The sequence below is a fragment of the Lissotriton vulgaris genome, unplaced genomic scaffold (assembly GCF_964263255.1).
Source record: "Lissotriton vulgaris unplaced genomic scaffold, aLisVul1.2 SCAFFOLD_1346, whole genome shotgun sequence".
In the NCBI taxonomy this organism is placed as follows: domain Eukaryota; kingdom Metazoa; phylum Chordata; class Amphibia; order Caudata; family Salamandridae; genus Lissotriton; species Lissotriton vulgaris.
Genome location: NW_028245861.1, coordinates 565,673 through 577,735, shown reverse-complemented (window position 1 = coordinate 577,735; position 12,063 = coordinate 565,673). Strand labels below are relative to the sequence as shown.

At 38.9% G+C, this 12,063-nt stretch overlaps 1 protein-coding gene across 3 annotated transcripts in view; it reads left to right on the top strand.

The window, feature by feature from the left end:
• CLDN11 (claudin 11) overlaps positions 1–12,063 on the top strand; it is a 131,472-nt gene that overhangs the window by 87,712 nt on the left and 31,697 nt on the right. For 2 of the 3 annotated variants that reach the window (XM_086949180.1, XM_086949179.1), the window contains exon 3: positions 3,971–11,880. The exons of the other annotated variant lie outside the window; for it this stretch is intronic. In XM_086949180.1, the coding sequence (XP_086805306.1) occupies positions 3,971–4,206 (236 nt within the window). In that variant the 3' untranslated portion in view covers positions 4,207–11,880. Of the gene's footprint in view, positions 1–3,970; positions 11,881–12,063 lie in introns of those variants that run through there. 3 annotated transcript variants of the gene reach the window in all.

The following is a 12,063-nucleotide window of genomic DNA, read 5'->3' as shown; positions in this document are numbered from 1 at the left end:
ATGGCACACAAGCCAGACACAGCGGTGCAACAGGGTGTCAAAGTGACACCCTGTCCCCCTTGGCAATTCGGTATTTTTACCGATTCGGTAATTACGGAATCGGTATTTGCCATTGATTCCTATGGGCTTCAAGGCCCATAGGAATCAATGGCAAATACCGATTCGGTAATTACCGAATTGGTAAATACTGAATCCTACCGATTTGGTATTTGTTACGGAATAATTACCTACATCAGATTTACCGATTCATGAATATGGAATCGGTAAAATTCGGTATTTATGAATCGGTAAACCTGATTTACCTACATCTAGCTCTCAGGGCCAGATGTAGGTATCCAAATACCGGTCGGTAACGGCCGAAAATACCGATTTTCGGCCGTTACCGACCGGTATTTGGATACTGAGATGTAGGGCCACCTAAAATACAGATTCGGTAATTTTACTGATTCGGTAATTTTACCAATTCGATAAAATTACTGAATCGGTAAAATTACCGAATCTGTATTTTGCGATGTAGGTAGCACTGTAATCAGTGCTACAGGGCTTTAAGAGTTCGTTATTTACCACCAACTAGAAGTTGGTGGTAAATAATGAAAAGCCTTGAAAAGGGATTTTTTTTGCTTTTCAAACGATGCCATGTTGCAGACATACATGCCCTTAGGGCATGTATGTCTGCAACATGTGCACCCATACACGATTGAGGGGTGCAACAGGGTGTCAAAGTGACACCCTGCCACCCTTCAATGTTTCCCCCAATTACCGAATCGGTATTTACCGATTCGGTAATTGACATTCATTCCTATGGGCCTACAGGCCCATAGGAATAAATGGCAATTACCGAATCGGTAAATACCGATTCGGTAATTACCGAATCTTACCGATTCGGTAATTGAAAATGAGAAATTACCTACATCCCAGTTACCTACTCTTAACCCCTTCCATGCGGCTGCGATTCCCCTGGTGTCATCAGCATGGAAGGGGTTATTTACCGAACAGTATGATTCGGTATTTAAGAGTAGGTAAATCAAGATTACCTACATCCGACCCTTGGAAGGTTTCTTTTTTTTAAGTAGACTTTGTATAAAGTCAGCTTGAAGGCGTTGTCTCCCACAAAATGTATTTTGTGCAAACTAGCAAACAACAGATGGAAGTTGCAGCAAGACACCATCAATCGCAATCACACTCAGCATCAATTGCTGAAGAGTACCCCATCTGTTCTTCTTTCTCTGTCTACTAGGATCAAAATTGATTGCTTTTAACCTTTGCTGAGACATCATTGCATCATGTCTTGTAGTTGACAGAGCTGAAATTGAATGAGAACCATAAAAACATCTAAGTCAGAAAATATCTTTGCCCCCTGGGCAAATCCACAAACTTCAGCTGACAGTAGGTTTTCACTAGTCAATCTATCTTTTGACCCACTCCTTTTGTGTTACGTCTCATGATCCCCTCAAAAAAGATTTATTTGCATTAATCTTCTGTTCACCACATTCACTTTAAGTGAAAATAGTAATGCTAATTTCTCCTCCTTCCTTATAATTTTTCTCAAATGTTTTGTAGTAATTAAGTCAATTATTTTTAATTTTCCTTATCTTGATGTGGACATTACATTCAATATTATTTTCACTGCGTTGCTAATTTATTTGGCAATACTTGGTCCCTCTGATTCCTCGACCAGAGTAAGAGGTTTATTGAATATAAGCGGGTGGGTCACCAAACTACTATAATTAGGGAAGCAACCTACCTCCGCCTCCCTTGGGCCTTTCATTTGACATATTGTGATATCCTCACCAGTATGGCAGGGCATATTCAGCAAAAGTGCTCCCAGAGACAGAACGTGAGATTGTTTGGTGAAAATGCATGGCGGGCTGGCCACCACATTATGGCAGCTTTCTGGAAGGATTTTTCTACTTTAGAAACAACCAGCCCCCCTTTGTGGGCATTATCTTGTGCAGTAGAAAAACAAGTGTCCATGATGCACATAGAGTGGCATATGTATAGGTTACCTCACTGAGGGCCATATGTATCAAGCCAAATTGCATTCGCAAACGCCAAAATTCTGCGAATTTCGGCGTTTGCGAATGCAATTTTGCTAAATGGTATGTATGGAGCAAATCTGTGTGCAAAATAAGGAATTACTAAATTTGTGATTCCTTATTTTGCGGTTGCATTTAAGGAATTGCAAATTTTGTGTTTCCTTAAATGCAATGTAAGAAGCAAAAAAATAGTGCAATTTCGCCTTAAGGAATCGCAAATTTCCACCAACTTCAAGTTGGTGGTAATTTGCGATTTCTTTGAAAAATGCACTTTTTTGCATTTTTCAAAGTGCCATGTGACGCACATACATGCCCTTAGGGCATGTATGTGAGCCACATGTGCACCCATGCTTATTTCAGGGGTGCAGCAGGGTGTCCTTTTGACACCCCTGCACCCTTGAAATTGCATTCTCAATTTGCGATTCGCTAATTGCTAATCGCAAATTGAGAATCTCTACCCAGTCATTCCTATGGGCCTCTAGTGATGGCCATATTAGCATTGAGCATCTTTGTCTTTTCTCTGTGAATGTCAAGGCTTGGTTGTACTGATGTGGCTGCCACTTTTTTAGTCTTCTCTTGCATCTGCAGATGTGTATCGAAGAGAAGGGCCAGGTTGTCTGCAGGTTGTCTGCAACGTCCAGTTGGTAGAGCTGTGTCAAATGTATCCACTGGAGCCCATTTCTTGTCCTTGGTGTGGATGTCTTCATGATCCATTCTATGGCCAGCAGGAAGAGGAAATGCGAGAGCACACAACCCTGGCAGACTCTGGTCCTCACTTCGAAGGCTTCCATTAGTAGTCCTCCAAGAGCTATCTTGCAGGTCATTCCCTCGTAAGAGTGCTTGCTGTTTCTTACACATTTATCTAGCACACTGTAGTGGCAAAGGAGCTGCCAAAGGGTCTATCTAACCACGCTGTCAAATTCCTTTGATGAAGTTGACATAAAGGTGGGGGTCCATTCTCTTGACTGCTCGATGATGATGCGCAGTGTGCAATCTAATGTGTGCATGATCTAGCTTTGTGGAAGCCAACTTGCTGGTCTCGTACCTGACCATCGACTTGTTCCTTTATTCTGTTATGGATGACTCTGTTGAACACTTTCCCTGGGTTTATTGAATAGTTATCTCTCTGTAGTTTGTGGTGGAGTAAGAGTAGCAGGAATTAAGGGCCTCCAAGTGGCTGACCTCATGAACAGGTGAGGAAATCCACCGTAGCTCTGAATGCCCGTTTTCTTCATCGGTTTGTGGCATCTTTGGGGGAATCTAAGTGAAGACTTGTCCCTGGAGAAGTTTGTAATTTGTCCCTATATGTGTACAGAGAATATATATTTTCATACTTCCAAAAAGCTAATTTTTTACATAATCATGGTCAGGAGTACTATTATGTTATGCTATGCTATGTTATTTTATGTTATGTTAATTTATGGTATGTTATGTTATGCTGGTTTTTTCTAATATCTAACTTCTACTGTGGTAGCCTTGTGGTCCTTGGACATAATTATTTTGGCATATTGAAGGGACAATTTCATGCCAATATAGACACCTGACAAACCTAGAGCTCTCCTGACTTGGTTTAATCTAAAGAAAATTATTACATAAATTGACCAATGCACCAATCACATCATTCCAATGTATGTACCTTTATGTGGATCCCTGAAGCATAGATCCATTTCCCAACTGCGTATTACATTCATTGGAAATCACAGTGCTGTCGCCAAAAATTACCACACTAGACTGTGTAGTGACAGATTAAAACAGCAATTTAATTTCTTTACTCAGCAAATATTTTAACTTTTAAGCTGTAAAATATTGCAGCAAGTTATTTCTGAAGTATTTCATATTAAGTTCTTTCTTTTATTTTGAATCCCAAAAATTTGTTTTATGTTTTCTTTTGATTTGTATCTTAAATCTCTGACTAATCTTTTCTTTCTTGCCAGCGATTTGTGTCGCCATCGCCACCATTTGGTTTCCAGTGTGCGCCCATCAGGAGTCTCAGATAGTGACGTTTGGCTATTCACTGTATTCCGGCTGGATCGGGGCTGCCCTTTCCCTATTGGGCGGTTCTATCTCCGCGTGCTGTCTGGGAAGGTCCCAAGACCTCCTTGAAAATCGTTTTTATTATTCCTCACAGGGATCCAGTACCCCAACACACGCTAAGAGTGTGAATGTATAAAGGACAGTCTCATATAGTTGTTATGAGGCAGACGTGGCAATATTTCAATTTTTTGGTTCTGCAATGGACAGGTTAAGTTTACTCCTGCAATTTTATGTTTTTATTTTTGCTGTGAAGCGACACACAATGTGACAAGGATCAACAAATGTACAATATTTCTGGATAAAAATATATTCTGTGTGGTTTTCAATTGAAAACCTAGAATGTGTAGTTTGTAAAACATATTAGTTTGCAGCAAAAAGACCAATTATAAAAAGAGGTGTTCCTGAATGAATTTATTTGTCAATATTGTCACAGATTTCTGTGTAGATATTTTATTTGTCATCATCTTGGGGAAATAATCACAATAGTGTACCCCTAAATTCATCAGCTGTATGGTCTATTCTGTGCTCCATAAACAGCAATGCCTTGGCGCTTCCAGGCGTAGTACTGTACAGGATATATATAGTCATGTAATATAAAATAGAGATCAGCTGCAATGTATGGTGATCGGGGACATTCTCACCACAACTGGAATACATTTCCAAAGCCAACAGTGAGCCCTCAACCAGGTCATAACTAACATTTCCTCATTACAAATATATGTTACATACTGGCAAGCTTCATTAAGGTGAGAAGCTACTCATCTCTGGATCAGACGACTGGGCTGTCCCTCTCTCTTGTGTAAACTGACTTATGAAAGAATATGTTTCTTAGTGACTCAACTGGAAATGAGTGAAAATAGTAGTAATTGTACATAGCATAAAGGGCAAGGTAGTGTTTTAGTCAATTTATTTTCATCATCTCTGGAAAATATCAGGCTAAGAGGACAATTTTTGAGTAGGAAACTGAGTCATGTTGGATCATATGCCCTTTTATTTCTGAGACTAAGACAAATTCATATGCAGAAAAGTTGCATCTTTAAAAATACATTCCAAACCCTGACTCACCAACTTAGCACCTGCAGAATGTTCTGGACAGGGATGCCTGTTGCATCTTCATACTATATACAAGCTGACCTCATATATTTCCACAACTGCTACACCTAGAGATGGGTGTTTTCAGAGGAGTGTAAGGTGTGTGGACAATGCAAAAGACATTATTGCAGAGAAAGGTGTAACATTTACAATGCCTTTCCACTTGTATTTGCACTTTCCAAGTTAATCCTAAAAAGAGCAGGTCTAAGTGGTGCTGTATATTTTGTAAAGTGCATGCAACACTCACAAGGTTGTAAGGCCCACATGCATCAAGGACTTTTTCATTCGCAAATGGTGCGATTCCTTAAAATCGGCCGTTTGCGAATGCAAAAGTGCTTTTTGGGATGCATGAAGCAATTTTAGAATTCGTAACATGTTTGCGAATTCTAAAATTGCGGGTGCTTTTAAGAAGTCGCAGATGTGCGATTTCTTAAAAGCAATGCATCATTATTTTAAAAAGTGAAAATTCGCAAATAGGGTGCCAAATTTACCGAGTGGTTGAACCACTCGGTAAATTTGGAAAAAGTGTTTAAAATGTTGAAAATGCTTTTTTTTCAACATTCATGTTACGGACACACATGTCCTTAGGACATGTGTGTGTGCAACATGATGCGAAAAATACATTTCAGGGGTGCAGGGGGGGGGTCCTTTGGACCCCCCCCTGCTCCCATGAAATTTTCGAAGTGCCACTCGCAATTTGCATTGACTCCTATGGGCCTTTTGGCCCATAGGAATCAATGGGAATTGCGAAAATTAACTTAAGAATTCGGTATTTCTTTGGGATTCGGTAAAAATTGCGATTTTTACCGAATCACAAAGAAATACCGAAAAAAATGATGCATAGCATTTTGCACTTCTTAATTTGCGATTCCTTATTTTTCGCAAATTAAGAAATGCAAAATGATACAATGATGCATGTGGGCCTTAGTGTAAGGGAAATGAAGTCTTCACATGTACTTTTGTTTTCCAAGTGAAAGAACAAAACTGTTGATTATTAGCATTCCTGCAGATATTGTGCTCCAGGTGGATGTAATGCATGACTTTCTTGAGGAAATATCTTCACATCTTGCACAGCCGTATCATAAGGTATCATATTCTATAAATCCTATAAATGCATACCGTCTGGTGATTGTTTTCTAGATGAATATTCATGAGAGTTTCAGAAAATCAGGGCTAATATAAAAAATGTCCTGATGGATGGATTTTTGGTGATACATCTTTTTTCTCCAGCTGTGCCTTACAGACACAGAACATGATGGACTCTTAGATATGTTTAAACACTTCTCCACATCTTTAAAAGTTTATTGGTAAGTTGTCAGGCATGATGATAATGCGATGTGTAAGACTGCTTGTTCCAAGCATGGTTGCAGTTTTGGTGCAAGAGAATATGACATGCAATGTTATGTTATGTTACTCGCACTTGTTATTGTGCACAACTCACTCCAGAAGAAGTATCTCGGCACTTGCTCTTCAGGACAGAAGTGCACTTTAGAACATCCACATCTTTAAAAGCTTTTTCATCATCATCAAAATCTTAAAAATTACTTTATTTGATTAATACAAATTAATCATAAAAGTATGTATACATCACTGTTAAAAATGTTAAAAGAAGCAATTCATCAGTATCAATCAATAAATGATTTCCTGGATTTGAGACACATACATAAAAAAGAGGCAACACTGTAGCAGGTTAGTGGATCAGGCAGCATAGGTAAAAAATACAGGGCCAAACGACATTGTCTACAATTGTGCTTACGTAAAAGCGGAATTAGAAACCTTTTCCGTTGATTACAATAAAATGTACAGAAAAAAAGATGTGCAAATCAGACTGTCGTGAAGTGTCATTACATGGGCAACACAGGAGATCATTCAAAGAAAAGATACCAGCAGGGTGGCCCAACAGGCAAGGAATATAATTGAGCCGAAACCTTAGCAAAACAAACCTGTAACCTGGGAATTGTTACAAAGTCCAGATAGGGGTATATCCCCTCAACCTGCAATGGCCCTTCAATATATTCTCTAACGGTAGGTTTAATACGCTGAACATTCAATCTCCATTCTTTAGGAATGATCATAAAACTGGTCTTTAGTTCTTGTTTTGAAACAGAGCCACATGTTTCTGATGATTCAAATAAGCTACCTAAATCAAGAGTGTATAAAGTAACTTTCACAGACTTTAGCCATAAAATGTTCTCCTTGTACTCGAGGGATAAGCAATCCTGTATTATTTGTTGGGTGAATGACACTGTGTCTCTACGCCAAACTGAGTACCATAAGAAGATGGGAGCAACGTTTATCCAATCAATTATATAAGGGATGATAGTTCTTCATGCAAATTAAAATTGGGACAACTGGTGGAGAGACTCATCTTTGATTTCCAAAACAAATCCTCTATTGTTTGGATCCTCTTTGCGTCAACATGCCGCCACACCCCTGCACCATACGTGGCTTCTGCTCTCGATTTAGCCCCATAGACCTTTCTTAAAATGTCTGGGTTTCCTGTTCCCAGCTTATTTGATAATGAGCGAATAGCATTAGTGCTCTTTTCTAACATAATGCCACGGTTCTCTACCATACTCCTCCAAGATGCCTTATAGTCGAAAGTGAATCCTAGGTATGGGAAAGACTCCATCTGTGTCACTTTACGATTTGAGATAAAAAACGATGGTGGTTTACTCATTGTTTGCCCTGCAATTAAAACAAATGACTTGGCTTCATTTGTACGGAGATCCAAACCTTTCATAAAATCCACATAAGTGTTCAACATTGTCTGGAGGGATCTTCCCGTCCGCGCAAACAAAACTGCATCATCTGCATATAATAAAATTGGGATTTGCAACTTCTTTATTCTGGGCACATCTATCGCTGTTTCTAGTAATTTAGACTCCACCTCATTATTATACATCGAAAATAAAAAAAGGTGCGTGAACGCACCCTTGGCGAACTCCTCTTGTTACTTGAAACCACCTAGTGCATTCTCCCTTTGACCCATACCTAACACATGCTTCAGCCCTTGAGTACAATTGTCTAATGAATATAATCACTGCCTTGTCTACCCCCATTTCCCTCACAATTCTCCAAAGCTGATGGTGAGATACACAACCAAAGGCCCACTGAGGTCCATAAAGGCCAGGTATAAATTGTCTTGCTTCACATGAGTGTACTTTGCTATAAGCAGGCTCACATTCAGGCATTGATCTTGTGTGCCTCTCCCTTTTAGAAACCCATATTGTGCAGGGATTAGGATATTATTTGTCGATGCTCATTTCTCCAATATATTTCATAGCACTCTGCCCATTAGTTTTGCCTTTCTATCTAGAAGGGGAATAGGTCTGTAATTCCTGGGGTCTTGCTTGTCACCTTTTTTGAAAATTGGAACTAAAATGGCTTTAAGCCAGGAGGCGGGAGGTCCCTCTCTTGCTATTGCCTTAAAGGTGTTAGTGAGCAGTGGACTCCAAAGGTCAATCTATCGGAGTACCATCAAAGCCGGGCGCCTTATTGCTGGAACTTTGATCCAGGGCTATAAAAGCTTATTGAACTTCATGAAATCGTAACAAATGCAAATATAAAAAGGAAGTTTGTTCCAATGGATTGGGGCTAGATTGGAGAAAGCTCTGCCACAAAATCTGGAGGTGCATATGTGTGGAATCTTTAGAAGGACTTTATTTGTTCACCTAAGCAATCTGGTGGGCTGATAATGACAAGTCAAGAATGTAAATAGGCAGGAAAAGACTTGCTTTATGCCTTATGGGTCAGACAGCATAGCTAAAAGATTGCCCATTTCCTAACGGGAAGCAAATGCAAGGTTTTTAAAATAGGTGCAAAAGAGGAACTTGGGGGAAGGTTACATATTAGCTGCACAGCCTTATTTTTCACAACTTGAAGTTTGGACAGCAGGGTTTCATCAGCTGCCACTAACAGTGCATTCCCATAGCCTATGGGACTTGTAATTAGTACCTGGACTAAAGTCTTTCATGAGATGGTTAGAAGCCAAGGGAAAACGTTTTTTAGGCGGCACAATGTGGCAAAGTAGAGGCCAGAGGCTGTGCTGACTTGGCCTTTCATGGATAATGTTTGGTCATACTTTATAAAAGATATTCGACCACCTGTTTTTGGACAAGGGGCTGCACGAAATTCTGCTGACCACCAATGAGCCAACAAGACCTCTTGTGCATTGCCAAATTACACAATCTCAGTGTTCTCACCATTTAGTTGGAGGTAGTTTTTAGTCATCCTGTCAGCGATTTCCCTCACACAACTTGCAAACTGAGACTTCACTTTTACTGTATCCGGCCTGAAAGAGATGGGAAGTTTGTTGTCATCAGCATATGATACGAACCCAAATTCACATGACCTCACAATTTGTGCTAGAAGCACCACATAGATGTTAAATAGTGTTGGGCTCAAGCAGGAACCCTGGGACTTCTTTTTTGATCTAAGCTGTTCTCGATTTAAAGGACTCTAGACAGATGGTTTGGGTTTGATTGACAAGAAAATCCTTGAGTTAATGTTTCGCTCCACCATATACTCCTGCATCATGAAGTCTTTGGATTAAAATTGAGTGATAGACCGTATTGAAGTCTGTGGATAGGTCCAGTAGTGCCAACAGGACTGGTGGGCCTCCATCTATTGACAGTTTGATGGTATCAGTGACTGCCTCTAGGTCAGTCTCTGTTCTATGTGACCCTCTGAAACCCGATAGTGAGGGCTCTAGGATCATGTGTTCTTCTAGGAAGATGGCAGTTGTATATTGATGTGACTTTCTCGAGCTTGTAGCAGAGGGAGCTGCGAGATGGGTCGGAAGTTGGAAAAAATATTGAGATTGGTAGAGTGCTTTGTGAGATTAGGAGGTACTGGGGCACGCTTCCGATCTGTTGAAAGTTTGGCTGAAGCTAGAGAAGGATTATAGAGCACCATTTCTGATGGTGCAATGGAATTGGCTAATCAGGAGGTTATCCTAGGCGGGCATAGGTCCAGAGGGGAGCCACATTTAGTAAGGGCCAACATCTCCTGCACCTGTTCCGAAGAGCATGGCTAACATTTATCCAGGAAATTGATGGCATTCGGGGAGGCCAGCTCAGCCAGGGAGTCACATAATTTGGTGTGAGGCCGTAATAGTGCAAATACAGGCTCGAGGTTTTACAAAATTGTTCAGAACTTTGTAAAGTTCTTTTGTAGAATTTCCAGCTCGGGCGTTTGTCGAGGTTTTGTAATCTTATTATTGTAACTGTACAGCAGTGGCCTATAGGCTTCTTTATCAACAGGGGATTTCATTGCGTGCCACCTATGTTTGAGCCATTTATATTTTTATTTTTCCAAGCGCAAATTTTCTGGGGGCCTGCCTTCTAGAGAGAGAGGATGAAATATTTTTGAAAGGAGCTATTTGATCCAATGTAAGTATTAGGGAGTCATGATATGCGACTAAAGCAGAATTAATATCAATATGTGAGATGGTTATGATAGACCTTAAGATCTGGGGAAAAAGAAGCGTGTGAAACTGTCTTCCATGCAACAGTACCAGTATTTCCAAAAACATCAGACATAACATATTATTTTATGCACAATTGTAACCTTGAAAAACAGAAACTACTATTGTATATTTTGCATAGAGAACCAAAGATTTGTTTCCAGTATACAGAAACAGATATCAGCAGATGGAGAATCTGACTAAAAAAGTGTTTGGCTCCATGATTGTCATTAGAAAATTTGTTTTTATTATTTTTTGCACACCTTTTAGTTACTTTGATTTTGCTCACATTTTGTTAGCACTCACCATCAACCCAATAATGCATGTATGATAATGTGTCATTTGATTAACTATCATGCCCTTTTCATCTCTGAGTTAAATATCATATGATAACAAAATTCCTATAGGTTAATAATTAGCAGCAAAGTCCTTCGGAAAACCAACATGATCTTACCTATTGAATAATTATGGCCTATAAAGATCCTCTACAAAACAACAACACTTTGCAATCAGGGTGTATACAACATGAACCCATTGTTTATGGGCAGAACAAATTCACCAGGCAAGTGCCTTGAGAAACCATTGGTAGTACTTAGAACAGTCTGTCCACCTAGATTTGCCTTATGGTCAATGTTTTATATGGTATACTATGAACGAAACCCTGCGGGATGGAAAATTGGTTTTCTTATATCATGCTGGAAAGCATAACAAGAGATAATATTCTCTGTTACCTTGCCTTTATTTTCTATATTGGATTCCATATCTAGCTGTGCCTTTATGTATTCACCTTGCTCATCAATAAAAAATGAACATATAATAACAAACATTACAAGGAATAGTTTTTAAATATTGCATTTTTGAAGACTAAATTGATCCCTTTAATGTAAATACTTTGTAAAAAAAATGTGCTATAGCAGCAGTAGACTTCTTTTAAATCCCGAAACCGTGGTTCTGTGTCTGAGGGGAACAAAAAGAAACTAGAGCTTGCAATGGACAATATGTACATATTATATTCATTTTCATGATCTATTTTTGTACAAAGTTCCAAATAATTATTAGTTTCAGTTATTAGTTTTAAGTATATTTCTTTATCACTTTCATTGTTATTTTTGTTTTGCTCACGTTAATATTGTTCATTAATTCATATGTTAACATATATTTTGTGTTCAACTGACCTTCTTATGTAACATAATGTGTACATTTCTTTTGCCTTACTTGTATATGAAATATAATAAACAATCAATAATGTCAGCTTTTGCATTTCCTTTTTTCTAAAAATATGTGTTTGTTCTTTATGGCTATAGTAAGCATTCACTAATTCTAGACAATTTTAGATCACTGTCAGAGGTTTATTTTGGTTAAAATAACCATACAAACAAATATACAATTCAAATTAGTGCATTGAAACATCAGTAGCAAAACATACATTAACTA